The sequence below is a fragment of the Heterodontus francisci genome, chromosome 1 (assembly GCF_036365525.1).
Source record: "Heterodontus francisci isolate sHetFra1 chromosome 1, sHetFra1.hap1, whole genome shotgun sequence".
NCBI classification, from domain to species: domain Eukaryota; kingdom Metazoa; phylum Chordata; class Chondrichthyes; order Heterodontiformes; family Heterodontidae; genus Heterodontus; species Heterodontus francisci.
Window position 1 is genome coordinate 175033963 of NC_090371.1, and position 21715 is coordinate 175055677.

Sequence of the window (21715 nt, forward strand, 5' to 3'; positions counted from 1 at the left end):
CAAAGAAAGTAGGAAGGAACTTAAGCAAGGAGTCAGGAGGGCTAAAAGGGGTCATGAAAAGTCATTGGTAAACAGGATTAAGGGGGATCCCAAGGCTTTTTATACGTATATAAAGAGCAAGAGGGTAGCCAGGGAAAGGGTTGGTCCATTCAAGGACAGAGGAGGGAATCGATGCATGGAGCCAGAGGAAATGGGCGAGGTACTAAATGAGTACTTTGCATCAGTATTCACCAAAGAGAAGGACTTGGTGAATGATGAGTCTAGGGAAGGGAGCGTAGATAATCTGGGTCATGTCGATATCAAAAAGGAGGAGGTGTTGGGCGTCTTGAAAAACATGAAAGTAGATAAGTCCCCAGGGCCTGATGGGATCTACCCCAGAATACTGAGGCAGGCAAGGGAGAAAATTGCTGGGGCCTTGACAGAAATCTTTGTATCCTCATTGGCTACAGGTGAGGTCCCAGAGGACTGGAGAATAGCCAATGTTGTTCCTTTGTTTAAGAAGGGTAGCAAGGATAATCCAGGAAATTACAGGCCGGTGAGCCTTACGTCAGTGGTAGGGAAATTATTGGAGAGGATTCTTTGGGACAGGATTTACTCCCATTTGGACACAAATGGACTTATTAGCGAGAGACAGCATGGTTTTATGAAGGGCAGGTCGTGTCTCACTAACTTGATCGAGTTTTTTGAGGAAGTGACGAAGATGATTGATGAAGGGCAGTGGATGTTGTCTACATGGACTTCAGTAAAGCCTTTGATAGGGTCCCTCATGGCAGACTGGTACAAAAGATGAAGTCGCACGGGATCGGAGGTGAGCTGGCAAGATGGATACAGAACTGGCTCGGTCATAGAAGACAGAGGGTAGCAGTGGAAGGGTGCTTTTCTGAATGGAGGGCTGTGACTAGTGGTGTTCCGCAGGGATCAGTGCTGGGACCTTTGCTGTTTGTATTATATATAAATGATTTGGAGGAAAATGTAGCTGGTCTAATTAGTAAGTTTGCGGACGACACAAAAGTTGGTGGAGTTGCGGATAGTGACGAGGATTGTCAGAGGATACAGCAGGATATAGATCGGTTGGAGACTTGGGTGGAGAAATGGCAGATGGAGTTTAATCCGGACAAATGTGAGGTAATGCATTTTTGAAGGACTAATGCAGGTGGGAAGTATGCAGTAAATGGCAGAACCCTAAGGAGTGTTGACAGGCAGAGAGAACTGGGCGTACAGGTCCACAGATCACTGAAAGTGGCAACGCAGATGGATAAGGTAATCAAGAAGGCATACGGCATGCTTGCCTTCATCGGTCGGGGCATAGAGTATAAAAATTGGCAAGTCATGCTGCAGCTGTACAGAACCTTAGTTAGGCCACACTTGGAATATTGTGTACAATTCTGGTCGCCACACTACCAGAAGGACGTGGAGGCTTTGGAGAGGGTACAGAAGAGGTTTACCAGGATGTTGCCTGGTCTGGAGGGTATTAGCTATGAGGAGAGGTTGGATAAACTCGGATTGTTTTCACTGGAACGACGGAGGTGGAGGGGTGACATGATAGAGGTTTACAAAGTTATGAGTGGCATGGACAGAGTGGGTAGTCAGAAGCTTTTTCCCAGGGTGGAAGAGTCAGTTACTAGGGGACATAGGTTTAAGGAGTGAGGGGCAAAGTTTAGAGGGCATGTGCGAGGCAAGTTTGTTACACAGAGGGTGCTGAGTGCCTGGAACTTGCTGCCGGGGGAGGTGGTGGAAGCAGGTACGATAGCGATGTGTAAGAGGCATCTTGACAAATATATGAATAGGATGGGAATAGAGGGATACGGACCCCGGAAGTGCAGAAGGTTTTAGTTTAGACAAGCATCAAGATCGGCACAGGCTTGGAGGGCCGAGTGGCCTGTTCCTGTGCTGTACTGTTCTTTGTTCTTTGTTTCTTTACCAGTGTGGTGCCAACTCTGGTGAGTCTGTCCTGCTGATGGGACTGGACACACCCTGGGATGGTGATGGATGTTAATTGTTTATCAATTGTATTTAATTATATGTAGATGGGGGCATTAATTAAGGTTTCACTTGAGCCTATATAAAGAGACACTTAATGAAACTGTGGGGTGCTTGAGTTAGAAGGTGTATGCTTTTAATGTTTCACTCTCTAAATAGATGTTAGACTGAGTAAAAATTGGCTCCGGTACACTCCTTCACCAACTGGCTTTCTTGAGTATAACCTTGGAGGGCTCTGACATGTTGGCTGAAAGATGTGATTCTGTAAGTATGACTATGTCAGGCTGATGAATGTCAATAGCACCTGATGTAGGTCATTGTAACTAATGGAAGTAAACAGTGAGAATATAAACAAAATATTTCCAGGCTTCAGGATACATTGCAGGAGAGGAACCTGAGAGTTACTGAAGTCGCTGAAACTAGCAGCATTGTACATGGCAGCAAAGTTTAGGTCAATGGGGTTCAAAGGGAAATGCTAAATCATAGAATGGTTACAGCCAGAAGGCGGTCATTCGGCTCATCATGTCCATGCCAGCTCTATGCAAGACCGACTCATCTAGTCCCACTCCCATGCCTTTTCCCTGTAGCCCTGCAAGTGTTTTCTCTTCAGATAATTATCCAATTCTCTTTTGACAGCCATGATTGAATCTGCCTGCACCACATCTCAGGCAGTGCATTCCAGATCCTAACATCTTGCTGCCTAAAAACATTTTTCCTCATGTCGTTGTGGTTTCTTTTGGCAACCACCTTAAATCGGTGTCCTCTGATTCTTGATTCTTCTGCCAATGGGAACAGTTGCTCCCTCTCTACTGTGTCCAGGCCTCATAATTTTGAGCACCTCTATCAAATCTCCTCATAATCTTCTCCAAGGAGAACATCCCCAGCTTCTCCAATCTATCCATGCAACTGAAGTTCCTCATCCCTGGAACCATTCTTGTGAATCTTTTCTGCACCCTCTCTCTAATGTATTCACATCATTCCCAAAGTGTGGTGCCCAGAACTGGACACAGTACTCCAGTTGAGGCCACAGTAATGTTTTATACAGATTTATCATAACTTCCTTGCTTTTGTACTTTATGCCCCTACTTATAAATCCCAGAGTCCCGTATGCTTTATTAACCACTTTCTCAACATTCCCTGCCGCATTCAGTGATTTGTGCACATCTACCCCCAGATCCCTGTGCTCCTGCAACCCCTTTAGAATTGTCCCCTTTATTTTATATTGCCTCTCCTCGTTCCTGTTACCAAAATGAGTCACTTCACACTTCTCTGCATTAAATTTCATCTGCCATTTGTCTGCCCATTTCACCAGCCTGTCTACATCCTCTTGAAGTTTGTCACCATCCTCCTCACAGTTCACAATTCTTCCAAGTTTTGTGCCATCTGTAAATTTTGAAATTTTGCCCTGTGCACCCAAGTCTAGGTTATTAATATACCAAGAAAAGCAGTGAACCTAACACTGACCTCTGGGGAACCCCACTGTTTTCCTTCCTCCAGTCCTTAAAAAAAACTGTTCACCACTACTGTGCTTCCTGTCACCCAGCTAATTTCATATCCATGCTACTACTGTCCCTTTTATTCTAAGTGCTCTGACTTTGCTGAAAGCCCTGTTATGTGGCATTTTATGAAATGCCTTGTGTAAGTTCATGTACATCTCATCAAAAAACTCAAGCAAGTTCGTCAAACACAATTTGTTCTTAAGAAATCCGTGCTCGCTTTCCTTTAATTAATCCACATTTCTCCAAGTCACTATTCATTTTGTCCCGAATTATCATTTCTAAAAGCTTTCATACCACCCATGTTAAACTGACTGGCCTGTAGTTGCTGGGCTCATCTTTACACCCTTTCTTGAACAAGGGTGCAACATCTTTAATTCTCCAATTCTCTGGTACCACCCCTGTATCAAAAGAGGTTTGGAAGTTTATAGCTAGTGCCTCTGCAATTTCCGCCCTTACTTCCCTCAGTGTCCTCGGATGCATCCCATCCAGCCCTGGTGACTTATCAACTTTAAGAACGGCCAGCCTTTCTAAGACCTCCTCTTTATCAATTTTTAGCCCATCTTGTGTCTCAACCACCTCCTTTTCACTATAACCAGGGTAGCATCATCTTCCTTGGTAGAATTAGATGCAAAGTACTCATTTAGTACCTCAGCCATGCACCTGCCTCCATGCATAAATCTTCTTTCAAGTCCCTAATTGGCCCCACTCCTCCTTTTACTGTTTATATGCATATAGAAGAATTTTGGATTCCCTTTTGTGTTAGCTACCAGTCTCTTCTCATAGTTTCTCTTTGCTTCTCTTATTTGTCCTTTCACTTGCCCTCTGAACTTTCTATATTCGGCCTGCTTCTCACTTGTATTGTCGACCTAACATCTGTCATAAGCATCCTTTTTCTGCTTCATCTTACTCTCTATCTCTTTCATCATCCAGGGGGCTCTGGGTTTGTTTGCCCAACCTTTCCTCCTTGTGGGAATGTACCCTGACTGTACTTGAACTATCTCCTCTTTATAGCCATCCCATTGTTCAGTTACAGTTTTGTCTGTCGTTCTTTGGTACCGTTTTGCCTGGGCCAGATCTGTTCTAACCCCATTGCAGTTGACTCTCCCAATTAGTTATTTGTACCCCGGATTTTTTTTTTTTATTCATTCGTTTGTGGGATGTGGGCATCGCTGGCTAGGCCAGCATTTATTGCCCATTCCTAGTTGCCCTTGAGAAGATGTTGGTGAGCTGCCTTCTTGAACCGCTGCAGTCCTAGGGGTGTAGGTGCACCAACAGTACAGTGAAGGAACAGCGATATAATTCCAAGTCAAGGTGGTGTGTGGCTTGGAGGGGATCTTGCAGGTGGTGGTGTTCCCATGCATCTGATGCCCTTGTCCTTCTAGGTGGCAGAGGTCATAGGTTTGGCAGTTGCAGTCGAAGGAGCCTTGGTGAGTTGGCAATGGGGAGACATGAGGTGAGTTACTTGCTGCAGAGTTCCCAGCCTCTGACCTGCTCGTGTAGTCACAGCATTTATGTGGCTGGTCCAGTTCAGTTTCTGGGCAGTGGTAACCCCCAGGATGTTGATCATGAGGGATTCAGTGATCGTAATAACATTGAATGTCAAGGGGAGATAGATCGTTTCTTTCTTGTTGGAGATGGTCATTGCCTGGTACTTGTGTGGTGTGAATGTTACTTGCCACTGATCAATCCAAGCCTGGATATTGTCCAGGTCTTTTTGCGTTTCTACGCGGATTGCTTCAGTATCTGAGGAGTCGCGAATGGTGCTGTAACATTGTGCGTTGAACATGTGCTGTCATCAGCAAACATCCCCACTTCTGACCTTGTGATTGAAGGAAGGTCATTGATGAAGCAGCTGAAGATGGTTGGGCCTAGGATGTAATGGTACCTCTCTTGTTTCTTGGCTCTACCCAAATAGATTCTGCCCTTGACCCCTCTAGCACATCCTCTGTCTCTTCAGCACTTTAATGTTCTCCTTAAACAATGCTGCTACCCCATTTTAGTGGCTGGACTTGCATATAATATAAGTTGACTTGTCGGCCAATCATCACTGCCTCAGGATATCACTGCAGGAGTTCCTCAGTGAAGTGTTACAAAGCTCCTGCATAATCCTGCCTATTCCGATATCATTTACATTAGTGATCATTGCTTTGGGAATTGGTTGAAATGTTTGTTTAGAAGACTCTTTAGAAGACTCTTTAGAAGACTCTTTAGAAGACTCTTTAGAAGACTCTTTAGAAGACTCTTTAGAAGACTCTTTAGAAGACTCTTTCGAAGACTCTTTCGAAGACTCTTTCGAAGACTCTTTCGAAGACTCTTTCGAAGACTCTTTCGAAGACTCTTTCGAAGACTCTTTCGAAGACTCTTTCGAAGACTCTTTCGAAGACTCTTTCGAAGACTCTTTCGAAGACTCTTTCGAAGACTCTTTCGAAGACTCTTTCGAAGACTCTTTCGAAGACTCTTTCGAAGACTCTTTCGAAGACTCTTTCGAAGACTCTTTCGAAGACTCAGCTTGAAGATGTAAGGAATTCTGTTCCCCTCGCACTCCCATTTTTCTGGAAAAGAGGTCTTGAATACTTAAGCCCAACAGTGGGCATGCATTTTGCTTCCTATTGGCCGATTATGAGCTGGCAGTGGTTGTGTGTTTTTAATTAAGAAGTCAACAGTGTTCAAGAATGAAAATTTTAAAGAATGCATGCTATGGTTTCAGCTAATTCCAGATAAGAGTATTTGGTAGGCAATGTCCAAGTTTGTTTTAAGTGGACTTAGCTTTTGAGAGCAGATTGCTGAACTATACTTTCCCATTTGAAGAGCCAGTTGAAAAAAAAATGTTTTGGGCTGCATTGTTTTTAAAAAAAAAAGCTAAATTAAAATTTCTTGCTGCATTTGAAAGCACTACCAATATAAAAGTTAACGTACTTCTAGTATAGTAATATATATGCAGATATTAATTGTGAACATTGAGTATGATCATGAGTCTTGCCAACTTACCTAGAAACTTGGTTTGTTTCATACCTTTGCAACTTTTTTCCGTTTCCATTGGTTTTTCCACCCACCAGCTCTAGCTTTAAACTGCTGCTTTTTGTGCTGTTTTCATGTTATTTCCTTAACCCAATTTGCAATCTTAGCAGTAAATATACTAACAAACTTTGTGCTTACTACTTCTTCCTAATAATCCTTGTCCAATGGTGTTTTGCTGTTTTTTGTCTATAGTCTTGCTGAACAAGTTCCACCTTGCTTGACACATGAGACTTCCCTTCCCTCTCCTTGGGGTACTCCAGCTCTGTCCAGAAAAAGGTACTAGCTCATTTGGAATGATTTAGACCCGTTTTTCTAATGCTGATGCACTCAAAATGTTCTCTACTGTTATTGTATAACTTTCACGCTTAGATTTTTTTATGTCAGTCAGTTGAATGTATATCCTTCATTTTTATTTTAAACTTTCTGGCTTGCTTTTTCCCATGCTGCTGCCACCTTCCAACTAGGAAACCAAGATGATGTGGCCTGTAGGTTTTTTCATAACTGCTCTGTATTAGGTGATATTTGTGAAACACTCCATATTATTATATTAATATAATATGCCAACTGAATAGTGAATGGTCACCTGGCTGCAAGGTGCCGGACCAGAGGTTTGGCCATGGACTCTACAAAACTTGGTCATTGGAGGATATCCAAGCTTGAATGTCAGTACAAGTCGGGATTAAAATCTTAACCCTCAATATGTGCAGTCCATTGCTCTAACACTGGAGTATCTGACCTTCTCAGCTTATGAACCTGTCTCAGTCATTTTGTTCAAACTTTCTTTGTTGAAGTGCGAACTCAGCTGGAAGAAAGATGCGAAGTAATAACAGAAGTTGCTGTACATTCTAGAATGACCACTGAAAAATATGCAAGAGGATTGTACAAACTGTAATAATCTTTGACCAGGTAGCTCCTTCCTGTTCCAGTACTGGTGCCAGTGTCCCATGAAATGAAATCCTTCCTTCTCACACCACTCCTTCACCCATATCTTCTTCATTCTGATCTGTTTGTCCTAATTCCAGTGAACATGTGGCTTGGGTAATAATTCTGAGATCACCACCCTTGAGGTCCTACTTTTTAATTTAACTCCTAACTCTTGATACTTCCTCAGCAGGACCTCCTCCCTTTTCTCCCCTAAATCGTTAGTCCTAATATGGGCCATGACAATTGGATCTTACCTTTCCTTTTCCAATTTTCTTTCCAGTGAATTGAGATATCCCTTACCTGGCACTATGTATCGTGGCTGTGGAGGATGCTGTCTATCTCCCTAATTATTGAATCCACTATAACTACTACATTTTTATTCTCCCCCTTTTGGGCAGCCCTTTGCTGCATCATGCCTAAGACAGAATTGTGGCTGTCCTCCCTACATTCTTTCTCTTTATCTTCATAGATATCAAGTACATTGTACCTGTTGGATAGAACCAGTTTCTGTGAAGCCTCCTTCTCTATCTCCCCTTGGTTTCCCTTAGCCCGCTGACTAAGGGTCACGCTCTCCCCTTGCATCTATGCTTTCTTCTGAAGTGTGTCTGGAGAAAACTATCCATAAATTTGTCCTGCTCCCTCACGTGTTGGACTGTCTCTAATTTGCACTCCAGTTCAAGGACTTTGAGCTGGAGTGTCTCAATGCTGAGATCTTTCTTGCAGATGTTGCATCCAGGACAGTCTTGCTGTCCACAAATTGCCACATATCACAGTCCTCAAATGTAGCCTGCATCATACAGGCCTCACTCTCTCATGCAATCCAAGCCTTTTAGGTAGTTCCAGGGCTTCCCTTTTTCTTCCTACTTCCACCTACTTTCTCTGAATAAAATGCCTGACATTTCAAGAATTTACATTTGGAATTTGAGGATTACAGTAATTAAAGTTATTTTCTCCTTTTCAAAACAAATCAAGGGGAACAATGTGCATGATTTGCACATTTTATTTTATATGTTGCAATAGAAATGTACATTATATTTTCTGGAAAACCTAATTGTATTATGCTGTGAAGGACACATGGTACTCAATTCACTGCATTTCATATTTTGGTGCTGATTGGTTGAAGGGCCCTCCTTGGTTTTAATTGATTGCAGTTGAGAGGAATTGGGCTTACCAGGTGCTATAATGTTGATTTATTCAGATTGGCAGTTAGAAACCAAACAGATCCAGTATGGCATCATTAATGCTGAAAGAAAAAAAGTGGATCTAGGCATTTAAAAATGAGAAGCATATGTTTTAATGAATATGCTCATCTGTTGCACCTCGATTTGAAGCCTCTGAATGTTGATAAATGATCAGACAGTTAAACATTTAAAGATGATTTTCTTTCCAATAGTTGCCGAAGATGACATTAACCAAAAATAGTGATGACATTATTATGGCAGTTAGACAGTGAATTGTTTTTAGCAGATAAAACATAGATGTCCTAAAATGCATTTCTGCTTGTTTGCTGAAAAATACCTTTGAAATATTTAAAGGACCATTCCCTTCTGAAATTTAATCCTGTTAGATAAATGATGTACTATTGTCACTCTTTTTGATGAATTGAAGCCATGAATTCGGCAGATAGAAGCTGCTCTGTAATTATATTACTGTTTGTAATCTTTGAAAATAGCGCTATTAGAATGTGGCAAACTACAGTTGCCATGCAATATTTTATTCTTTGGAGTAGAGTGGATATTTGAAGAAAAAGGCTAGAGTGTTGACTTCAGAATGATTTAAATATAAAGTAGTAGAAATATGTAAATGTGCATATTTATGCTCTATTATTCGATGCGTACAAAATTTTTGAAAATGTGATTTTGGGGTGTTTTTAATTCAGTTTCTGTTTACTCTAACATGATTACAGAGTGATGCATATGATTTTATTTCTTGTGTAGGCCAGGCTATCACACCGTTTCAACGCCTCCTGTGTTTCCAGCCAAATCTGTCACAGAAGTGAAGCTACACAATGCACTGACTTCCTTGCATTCTTCTGATCCAGTCATAATACATCCAGGAGCTGTACTTGCAATGTTAGACCTCTTGGCCTCAGTCAACGCCAACGAAAAATTTGAGGTAGATAAGATAGGATTCAGAAAGGGAACTGTTAGTGAAATATTGTAATTTTCACCACTGACTAGTTTAGCTGTGCTATGGGTATATGTATATGTAATCTTGTTCGTAAGATTCAGCTAAACTAAGATGGGAGGGAAAACTAAAAGGAAATAATTGAAATAAAATCCAATTCCATTTCCCCTATTTTTGCCCAATAACCATTAATAATATTTTCGCTAAATCTTTATCTAATGTCCTCTTCAATTTTATAATTGACTTGGTTTCAATAGCCACTTATGGTCATGCCTTTCTATGCTTGAGAAAACAAAAATTATCTTCTAAGCACTGCTTTATACTTATGTTAATACTAAAGCTATGTCTGCTTGTGGGGGGATTCTTCAATTCTGCCTGAACCGGGCGTGAGTGGGTGCATCAGCTGTGCCGCCCACCGGAAGCTAGCATCAGGAAGCCTGAATCTTAAGGCATTTAACTTTTAATTTTTTTTTTGGGTGATCGAATGATGTGCAGTGTTAGATGAGAAGCTGAATGCCAGCTCTGTTTTTTGAAATAATTTCTTTAGACAGAGAATTAATTTGGATTTACCATTTTAATTGTGCCTTCTGTGATTTCTGCTTTTTGTTGTCTTATAAAAACAATGATTAGTTCTACAGGCGCTGGCAGTATGATCAAGGGATTATATCGCAGCCAAATCCAATCGTGTGTTCATCCTGCATGCAAATAAATGCACTGTTAGCAGGGGCCACTGAATAGCAAAATTAATTTCTTGTATTTTCCCCAACCCCACCACCTCCAGGCCAAGGATGTTGAATTCAATGATGGCATCTCCTTCACTTCACTTCCCTGGCTGAGAACAACTAAATCAGCGCCAGACCAAGGCTGCAGAACTTGCCACCTTTCTAGTCAGTATGGTTCCATACTGCGCCAAATGGTACCTTTATGTACTGAATCAGGGGATCTCTGCCATTTTACTACTTGCGTTTTGTGATTCACTTCTAATAGAAATGTAAAGTAGCAGAACTGCTGTAATTTTTGAGCATCAAAGCATCCAGTACATTTGATCACCAGCTGTCGTCTTCTCATTTGTGTCATGCATTTGACACTAAATAGTCGCTATTTAAATATCTGAAAATAATCGCCAAGTGTAATGTAAAAATACAAATTAATTTTATTCAAATTTTTTTAATGCTACAAAGCATATTTGATGTATTCTATGGAAGTCATATTGGGTATGGAAAATATCAACATTTATGATTGATTTGAAGAACCCACTTGTTACTTTTTTTTTTAGAATTAGAACATTAGAACATTACAGCGCAGTACAGGCCCTTCGGCCCTCGATGTTGCGCCGACCTGTGAAACCATCTGACCTACACTATTCCATTTTCATCCATATGTCTATCCAATGACCACTTAAATGCCCTTAAAGTTGGCGAGTCTACTACTGCTGCAGGCAGGGCTTTCCACGCCCCTACTACTCTGAGTAAAGAAACTACCTCTGACATCTGTCCTATATCTATCACCCCTCAACTTAAAGCTATGTCCCCTCGTGTTTGCCATCACCATCCGAGGAAAAAGACTCTCACTATCCACCCTATCTAACCCTCTGATTATCTTATATGTCTCTAATTTTTTTTAATGCTCAATTGTGTGGGTAGGATTATTTTGCATAAAGTGCATTTCCAGTGTCTTGGGGATAAAATAACAATTTCTTATGAAAAGTAACTTTATTAAATATAGTTCATTCTATGTTGATAGAATGTAGGTAGGTTCAAATGAGACTAATTGTTTAGTATCAGTGTGTGCACAGAAATGTTACTAAAGTTTGTCACCTGCTAGACTGCAGCATGGCATAAATGGGATAGATTCCATAGCAGTGGCAGCCGAGATGATTACAGAACCACTTCAAATGGAAGAGTTGCTATAATACAAGAGTGACATTTAATAAACACAAACAAAAACGCCAGACAAATTGGGCAGTATTTGGAGTGTATCCTTTTGAATTTTTCCCTGGAGCAATTGACCTCCAGCATTAAACACTTGCTTGTTTGATTTTTGAGCTGTTTTTTCAAAAAGCTCATGTTGACAAAGATACTTCATGAGAAGGTTTTGAATAGTACAGCTTAGTAAAATGGCGGGTACAAAATGCACCTCAAAACATTTTAGAAGAGCAAGCCCCTTAATTTGAGTGGTTTTTTTTTTTTAGAGATACAGCACTGAAACAGGCCCTTCGGCCCACCGAGTCTGTGCCGACCATCAACCACCCACTTATACTAATCCTACCCTAATTCCATATTCCTACCACATCCCCACCTGTTCCCATATTTCCCTACCACCTACCTATACTAGGGGCAATTTATAATGGCCAATTAACCTATCACCCTGCAAGTCTTTGGCATGTGGGAGGAAACCGGAGCACCCGGAGGAAACCCACGCAGACACAGGGAGAACTTGCAAACTCCACACAGGCAGTACCCAGATTTGAACCCAGGTCGCTGGAGCTGTTAGGCTGCGGTGCTAACCACTGCGCCACTGTGCCGCCCCAATATGGTTCATTCCTGCTCATCAATGCCATCAGTGCATGCATTGATTTGAGATTATAAAAGACCTGATGATTGTTTTTAACAACTTGAAGTCCCACTGCCATATTTTTTGCTGTATTATTTTTAGGTCCACTATACTGGATACCATTGCATGATTGAACAGACAAGTAGGTCCTCCTTAGCCTCTGTTCCTCCATGAAACATTCTTTGTATGAGTGGCGCAGATTGACTCCAGCTGAGATCACTGTGTAGGGAATAACTGAGAAAAGAAAAAAAACTGCCATATAATATAGCATTTTTCACAGCCTCTGGACATCCCAAATCACTTAACAGCTAATTCAATATTTTTGAAATGTAGTCTGGGTCATAAATATGCGGCAGCAAATGTATGCACAGCAAAATCCCACAAACTGCTATTCATAGGATTACATAGGATATATGGCACAGAAACAGGCCATTCGATCCAACCAGTCCCTGCTGGCATTTATGTTGCCCTCGAGCCTCCTCCCCAACTATCCTCATTTAAATCTAGCATCATAACCCTCTCTTCCCTGCTCCCACATATGCTTGTCTAGCTTCCCCTTAAATACATCTATCTACTAATTTCAGCCACTCTCTGTGGTAGCGAGTTCTCCATTCTCACCACTCTTTGGGTAAAGAAATTTCTTCTGAATTCTTTATTGAGACTATTTTATATTGATTTTTGTTTTTCAAAATATACTTTATTCATAAAATCTGTAAAACATTACATAACCAGTTTCAAACAGCACCAAGTCAAAAAAATACAAACAGTGCAAAGGTGATCAGTTTCCTTCAATACAATCATGAGTTGCTTCACAACCCTTCCATTTCACATTTGTCATGCCATATACATTTTTACATTTTACAGCACACAAAATTTTCCCGATACAATTCGAGGGGTTTCCCATGGATCCAGCCCCTCAGTTCAGCTTGGTGGGGGGACCTTACACTGTGGTCTTTCCCCATTGAGCCTTTGCTGCGGCTGCCCCAAGCTTTAGTGCGTCCCTCAGCACGTAGTCTTGGACCTTGGAATGTGCCAGTCTGCAACATTCGGTTGTGGACAACTCATCGCGCTGGAAGACCAGCAAGTTTCGGGCAGACCAAAGGGCATCTTTCACCGAATTGATAGTCCTCCAGCAGCAGTTGATGTTCATCTCGGTGTGCATCCCTGGGAACAGCCCGTAGAGCACAGACTCCTGTGTTACAGATGGCCTCTAGTTATGCCCTTCCCCACAAGAGGAAACAATCTCTGTATCCACTCTATCAAAATCTTTCAAAATTTTAAAGACCTCTATTAGGTCACTCCTCTTTTTCAAGAGGAGAGAGACCCAGCCTGTCAACTCTTTCCTGATATATATACCCACATATTTCCGATTTCATCCTTGTAAATCTTCTCTGCAGCCTCTCCAGTGCCTCTAAATCCTTTTTATAATATGGAGACCAGAACTGCATGTAGTATTCAAAGTGTGGTCTAACCAAGGTTTAAAACCGGTTTAACATAACTTCCTTACTTTTCAATTCTGTGCCTCTAGACATAAAGTCTAGTGCTTTGTTTGCTTTTTTTTTTAAGGCTTTGCCAAGCTGTGGCACAACTTTTAATGATTGGTGTATTTGTTCCTCTACCCCACCTAGACTCACCTTCCAAGTAATAGTTTCTTGCTACCGAAATGTACTACCTCAGATTTATCTGCTTTGAACTTCATTTGCCAATTCCATTCTGCAAGTTTCTTAATGTCCTCCTGTAATTTGTTGCAGTCCTCCTTAGTATTGACTCCCCCATCCCCCACCCCCAAATTTGGTGTCATCTGCAAATTTAGAAATTGTGTTTTTGATTTTTAAAATCCAAATTGTTAATGCAAATTGTGAACAGCAGTGATCCCAGCACTGATCTTTGTGGAACACCACTTCCTACCTCTGCCACACTCTGCTTTCTGTCATGAAGCCACCTAGTAATCCATTCTGACATTTGTCCCCTGACTCCACATTCTCTGACATAATCATTAGTCTATTATGGGGCACCTTATCGAAGGTCTTTTGAAAATCCAGATAAATTACATCTACTGTATTACCATTGTCTATTCTATCTGTTACCTCTTCAAAAAATTCAATAAGGTTGATCAAGCAAGATTTTTCTTTTTAATATCCATGCTGATTATTCTTCATTATATTTTGCATTTCTAGATGTTCTTCTGTTCTTTGGTAGGGATTCCGTTATTTTTTCTACCACTGATGTTAAGCTGACTGGTCTATAATTCCCTGGGCATGTCTGTCTCCCTTCTTGAATATAGGAACTACTTTAGCTAGTCTTGCGCTACACCTTTTCGAATGAATTATTAAATATGTATAGTAATGCCTTTGCTATCTCTCCCCTAAACGGTTTTGAAATTTGTGGTTGCAATCCATTTGGACCAGGGGTTTTATCCTCTTTGAGTTTGATTAGTTTATTCAATAAATCCCCTTTGTAAATTTTAAATGCACTTCTATCATTGCTCATCTCATCATTCAGTGTCATGTCTACCTGTTCTATCTCCCTGGTAAACACCAAAGTGAAATAATTACTTAATATTTCTGCCATTTCTCTATCATTACTTGTGATATGTCTATCTCTTTAATGTTCCTATTCCCATGACAGCATTCCTTTTTTATTGATGTGCTTGTAAAATGTTTTACTATTTTGTTTTATGTTCCTTGATAATTTAATTTCATAGTTCCCCTTTGCCTTCCTCATTGTTTTTTGACTTCTCCCCTAATCTTTTTGTATTCTTGCTTATCGTGCACTCCTCTGCTGACTATGTACTTAATGTATGCCTCTTTCCTAACCTTCAGTTTTTCCCTTATGTCTTTATTGATCCATGAAGTCTCACTGGTGTTCTGTTCTTCCCTTTTAATGGAATATATTTTTCTTCCACTCTTGAACAGCATTTTAAATGTTTCCCATTGTTGTTCAGCATTGTTTGCCAATATTGTTGCCGATTTTATTTCTCCAAGTTCTATTCTCAGCCCCTCAAAATCAGCTGTTCTCCAATCTATGAACCTAGTTTTCGTCATACTTATGACCTCCTCTGTCATCATCTTAAACCATATTATATTATGGTCACTATTGCCTAGATGTTCTCCTACTTTTACATCTCTTATCTGCTCTGGTTCATTCTCCATTATTGGATCCAATAGCAAATCTTCCCTTGTTGGGATTTTTACATATTGGGGTAGAAAAGAGTCCAGTACATATTGTAGGAACTCCATTTCTTTATCCCCTTTGCCTATCTCTTCTGTCCCATTAATAACGAGGTAGTTGAAATCCCCCATAATTATTACTGTTTTTTGCTCAATTTCCTAATTTATCTGCATATTTCATCCTCCACCTCCCTTCCACTATTAGGTGGTCTGTGAACTACACCTATGAGTGTGATTGATCCTTTATTATCCGTTATCTCTCTCCATATGGATTCAATTTTTGTCTTGCTAATTGCTGTATTTCCTTTTTCTACTGTCATTATGTTACCCTTAATAAGTTTTTTATTCTTTCATGGGATGTGGGCAGTGCTGGCAAGGCCAGCATTTGTTGCCCAGCCCTAATTGCCGTTAACAACTGAGTGGCTTACTAGGCCATTTCACAGGGCAGTTAAGAGTCAATCACATTGCTGTGAGTCTGGAGTCACATGTAGGCCAGATCGGGTAAGGATGGCAGATTTCCTTTCCTAATGGACATTAGTGAACCAGATGGGTTTTTATGACAATCAATGATAATTTTATGGTACCATTATTGAGACTATCTTTCAATTCCGGAGTTTTATTAATTAGTTGAGTTTTTATGAATTGAATTTAAATTCCACTAGCTGCCATGGTGGGATCTGAACCCATGACCCCAGGGTATTAGCCTGGACCTCTGGATTACTAGTCCAGTGATATTACCACTATGCCACTGTCTCCCCAAGGGAGGCCACACCAAGAAAGGCTGGCAGATTTCCTTTCCTAAAGGACATTAGTGAACCAATTGGGTTTTATGGCAATCGGTGATAGTTTCATAACACTATTACTGAGACTAGCTTTCAATTATAAATTTTTATTAATTAATTGATTTAAATTCCACCAGCTATTGTAGTTGGATTTGAACCTGTGTCCCCAGGGTATCAGCCTGGGGCTCTGGATTACTAGTTCAATGACATTAGCACTACACCACAGTATCCCCTTTTTCCCTCCACCTTTTCTAAATATATTATACCCTGCAATGTTTAACTCCCAGTCCTGATTTTTCTGTAGTCATGTCTCAGTATTCTCTACTATGCCTGGTTCCTCTGATGCATGATTGCCTTCAGCTCTCCAGTTTTATCACGGACACTGTGTGCATTTTTGTGCAGGCATTTTAACTTATTTTTAAGAGTGAGATGAATAACGATAATTGAGTAATGCTGCTTGAGGAGTGAGTATTGGCCAGGACACTGAGAGAACTGCCCTGTGCATCTTTGGTACCGTGGCATCTTTTATTTCTGCCTGAAAGAGCAGGTAGTTTAATCCAAAAGGTGGCACCACCAGTAAAGCCAACGTTCTGCCCCCTGTAGTGCAGCAGCACTTGCCATGAGTGTACTGCAGTGTTGACCACCTTTCGTTGTCATAATAAGCTTTTTCTTTCTAACAAAGGTCTTAATGTAAATCCTGGTCAGTTTACATTGAGCTCTATAATTGTCTTCACTCACAAAACAAGTTTAAGCTATAATTTTGCCAAAATTAGGACTTTAAAAAATATTTTGTTACAGAACTGGCCTGTGTTACAAATGTCAAGTTTTAAAAATTGTTCTTAAATATATGCATTTACAAATCTTACCAGAGCTTCGGAAATAATTAAAGGAAACATTATGACTGAACTCAGTACTGAAAGAGTTCACTAATCAATGTCAAAAGTAGGTAGACCAGTAAAATATGGAGATGTTATAAGTATTATTATTGTAAACTGCTGCAAGAAAATGGTACCAATTTCTGTTGAAAATTATTCTAATGTTTTAAAAGATCATATGGTGAGGGAGGGGGAGCTATTACATTTGGATTTGATCCTGTCTTTACAAGATGACTGGTTCGTCATCACAACCAGGAATTCTTCCTGACGTTTTTTCCCCTTTGTTAGCCTGTGGGTGGGTTCACTTGGAACTCCCCCACCTTACCTGATAGTTAAAACATTACAAGCCAAGGATTGATCCTCCTTGGTTTATGGCAAGATTACACTATGGCAGGGAACTGAGTTGGTTGATTTCTAACCTGTATTTTAAATCTCTGTCTTGTTTCTCTTAGCATGCATTAGACCTTCAGCTTGCAGTGGCTAATATCTTGCAGTCACTCATTCATTCAGAGAGAAATCAACAAGTAATGTGTGAAGCAGGACTTCATGCACGGCTTCTACAAAGGTGTAGTTCTGCTCTGTCTGATGAAGAACATCCTCTACATCCACCACTCCAAAGGATGTTTGAGAGATTGGCTTCGCAGTTGTTAGAACCAATGGTCCTTAGGTAGGATGTATACGTACTGTACTTGTAAAGATGCTAATTAATCCAGGATGTATAAGTTGTTGATGTCTGTTGGAAATCTCTCGCACCAATGTTAGAAAAGTTGGATTTGATATCGCAAACAATCTTTTGTCAAATGATCTCCATATTCAGACAGTAGCCACCTGGTGGCTTAACAACAGGCTTTTAACTTCCAGCAGCTGCGTCAGGGATGTCAAATCACAGACGTCTGGGTGCCAACCTCATGCTAAATGGGCAATACCGGAAAGGCAAACAAGCTTCCATCCACCACCTTCCTACTTAGAAGCCCAAATTCTACTAACTTGCAAACCAATACATTTCTCTATTGTACTACTATATTAATTTCACAAGCAGAACATATAAAGCAGCAAGGTTGAGCACCACCTTCTGAACAAATGTGCAAGCATGCTACTGTGCTCAGACGAATTTCAGAGCTAATGGCAAATGCAGATGTAGTTCAACTCAACCCATCCATAACCACCCCATCACTTGAAATGTGAAGGTAGGCAGGAGGGCTGATTCAGCTCACCACAACCTCTTCTCCCATTTGAAGCTTGGATGGAAGAAAAGTAGTTCCCCCCACCCTCTGTTCGTCAAATGAAAATCATGGTTGCACCTCCCTGCCAAGAGTTTTCCAGACTCTTTCTTTGCCCTTTCTTTCCTTCTCCCTTTTCTTCTTCCCTCACCCCTCCCCTCCCCTTTTCCCTACCCTCTGCTAACCCCTCCCTTCCTCCCCTTCCTTTCCCTTTCATCCATTACGAGCCATCTTTCTCCAATTCCCCCTTATATTTGTTTCTTCCCTCCTGGCAGGAAGATGGAATTACATTGAGCCAAATTAATAACATTTTCTATTATAAATGTTAACATAAAAATTTATAATGGAAATATAAAAGTAAGGACTGAATGTATGACTTGAAAATGGGGCCCAAATTACATCTGTGAGCCCTGGTCCATTTACCACTTGTGTTTTAACCCCACCTTACCTAAATGCCTCACTTGGTCTTAACTCCCTGTGTGCAATCGGAACATAGGAAATAGGAGCAGGAGGAGGCTATTCAGCCCGTCGAGTCTGCTCTGCCATTCAAACAGATCATGGCAGCTCACCTACCTCTATGCCATTTTCCCCATTATCCTCATATCCCTTGATGTCGTTAGTCTCCAGAAATCTATTGATTTCTGTCTTGAACGTGCTCAATGATTGAGAATTCGAAAGATTCATCACCCTTTGAGTAAAGAAATTCCTCCTCATCTCAGTCTTGCATGGCTTGGCCTTTATTCTGAGACTGTGTCCCCTAGTTCTAGACTCACCAGCCAGAGGAAATGTCCGATCCACATCTACCCTGTAAGTTTCAATGAGATCACCTCTCATTCTTCGAAACTGTAGAGAATACAGACCCAGTTGCTGCACTTTCTCCTCATAAGACAATCCCACCATTCCAGGGGTACCACAAGAAAAACAAAGGCAATGTGTCTGTTGTTGGTGTGAACATAACATTGTGACATTACAATATGTGAAGGCAAAATTATATAAATTACCTTTAGTACCACACAAGAGGAATAAACAGTTTATATATTAAAAAAGTCATTTTGCAAAAGCACATTACCTTTTGAAAGAAAATCGGGTAAATGCTTGGCCTCCAAATTCAATGAAAAGGTCAGATAAAGTACAAGATGACTGGTAGTTGGCTATGGCTGATCCAGGCCTGCATAAAGAAGACACTCTGACTGGAATAGCCAATCATAACTTGCAAAAACATAACATGTTATGCAAATTCTGCCTCTATTAATGTGTAATAATTTATGAAAAATTATAAAGTCTGTTTTCAGAGGTGGATTTGTAAGTAAAATCAAAACGATAAACAATTACTGTATACTATGAAGAGGGGAAATGCAGTATTCCTGAAGTGATTGACTTAAAATGTTCAAAGATTTTATTGTTTCATTCTGTTGATATTGATTATCTTTGTATTAATTGTCTTCAGGGAGTTTCTCCGTCTTGGTAACCCATTGAATTGCGGAGCCTGGGATAAGAAGTTGATCAGTGTGTATAGGGTCCACAAGCCAAGTTCTTTAAGTTGTGAAACAGAAATGAGAGGTATGCTGCAAGATGTACACTAATAAGCTGTAAAATGTCTTTCTTCCTAAGAGTTTACCTGGAACTTCATAGGTTTCAAATTTATTTTGAATAATGTCTTAGAAATAAATGTGTTAATTTAAAAAAATTCTTGTCTAGATGTGGGTGACACTGATAAGGCCACATTTATTGCCCATCCATAGTTGCTCTGAGGGCATTAAGAGTCAACCACATAGTGTGAGATTAAAGTCACATTAGGCCAGACCAGGTAGGAGTGGCAGGTTTCCTTCCCTGAAGGACATTTGTGAAGCAGTTAGATTTTTACAACAATCTGGAAGCATAAGTGGTTATTTCACCAGATTTTACTGCATTCAGTTTCCCAACTTCTGAAGGCAGGATTTGAACTCAAGACCTCTAGGTTGAGGGTCCAGTGCCATAACTACTGTGCTAACAATCCAATTGAATAATGGCTTAAGAGTGTATTCAGTGTTAAATTTAAAAATCCTTTTCCAAACTGTATTTGAAAGAAATTATTTTTATACTTTTCTGACTGGATTTGTCTTGTAACTCTTCACTATTTTGCTTTCACTGTGTAAGTTGTAAAATTATTTCAGTATGTCAAAAATTGAGAAATCCTCAATTTAGGGTAAAGAAATGGGAGAAACACAGTTCATTTAAAGATTAATGTACAGAAAATAACGTGGGACAATAATTAGTGCACTGATTGCTACACCTGATATCCCGATATGCAGTCCCATTCAGTATAGCTATAGGCTGAACACTTAATCATAACATTTACCTCTATGCAAGTTGGACATAATCATTTGATCTTGGAAGATGCAATGCGAACATTTTTGGGTTGATTTTCCAAACGTTGAACTCTGAAAGCAGAACACTGCCCAGCAGGAGTCTGCATTACGAAAATTGGTCCTTATGCCTTGCTATATTTTTAATCTATTTAAAAAGCTTGAGTCTGTGTGTAATTCTTGCCTACGAAGCCTTGTTTCCTGTTGGCACATTTTTGTGTCAACGATTTTCTATTCTAAAACTCTTGGGTTGCCTTCTATATTGGAACCTGCCTATGTAAACTTCTCACATTATAACACCTTTCCATTGCTGCTGCTGTTGTCGTGCTTCTGTTACTTCTTCCGTATGCAGTTGACTTCCTCATGATTGTCTGTGGCTCAGATCTCCTCCCAGTTTCTCTGTTCTGGGATAAATGCTGTCTATCCCTGGGAGTGTTTTTTTTTCTGAACCCATTTAGCCTTTCTAGAACTTTCATCTATATAATGCAGTCATTGGTTTTATTTGGAATATTTTTGCTTGGGGAGGACAGGTATTCCACGTTTTCCCTAGTAAATATGTGGAGGAAGTACATTTACAAAGTATTTACTTATTTTGTATTGCTGCAAAAAGAGACATGCTGTTGAAGCTTTTTATCTTGCACTCATAGAGTAGTCATAGAGTTATACAGCACAGAAGCCAGCCCTTCGGCCCACCGTGTCTGTGCCGGCCATCAAGCATCTATCTATTCTAATCCCATTTTTTAGCACTTGGCCTGCAGCCTTGTATGCTATGGCGTTTCAAGTGCTCATCTAAATACTTCTTAAATGTTGTGAGGGTTCCTGCCTCTACCACCCCTTCAGTCAGTGTGTTCCAGATTCCAGCCACCCTCTGGGTGAAAATTTTCTTCCTCAAATCCCCTCTAAACCTCCTGCCCCTTACTTTAAATCTATGCCCCCTGGTTACTGACCCCGCCGCTAAGGGAAAAAGTCTCTTCCTATCTAACCTATCCATGCCCGTCATAATTTTGTATACCTCAATCATGTCCCCCCCCTCTCAGCCTTCTCTGTTCTAAGAAAAACAACCCTGGCCTATCCAGTCTCTCTTCATAGCTGAAATGCTCCAGCCCAGGCAACATCCTGGTGAATCTCCTTTGCACCCTCTCCAGAGCAATCACATCCTTCCTGTAGTGTGGTGACCAGAACTGTACACAGTACTCCAGCTGTGGCCTAACTAGCGTTTTAT

The 21715-nt window shown here is 40.5% G+C and overlaps 1 protein-coding gene across 1 annotated transcript in view; it reads left to right on the forward strand.

The window, feature by feature from the left end:
- Positions 1-21715, forward strand: part of wdfy3 (WD repeat and FYVE domain containing 3) — a 498547-nt gene that overhangs the window by 242050 nt on the left and 234782 nt on the right. Inside the window, exons 13-16 of the mRNA XM_068038896.1 lie at positions 6690-6773; positions 9359-9536; positions 17381-17595; positions 19596-19708. Coding sequence (XP_067894997.1) covers positions 6690-6773; positions 9359-9536; positions 17381-17595; positions 19596-19708 — 590 coding nt within the window. The remainder of the gene's footprint in view (positions 1-6689; positions 6774-9358; positions 9537-17380; positions 17596-19595; positions 19709-21715) is intronic.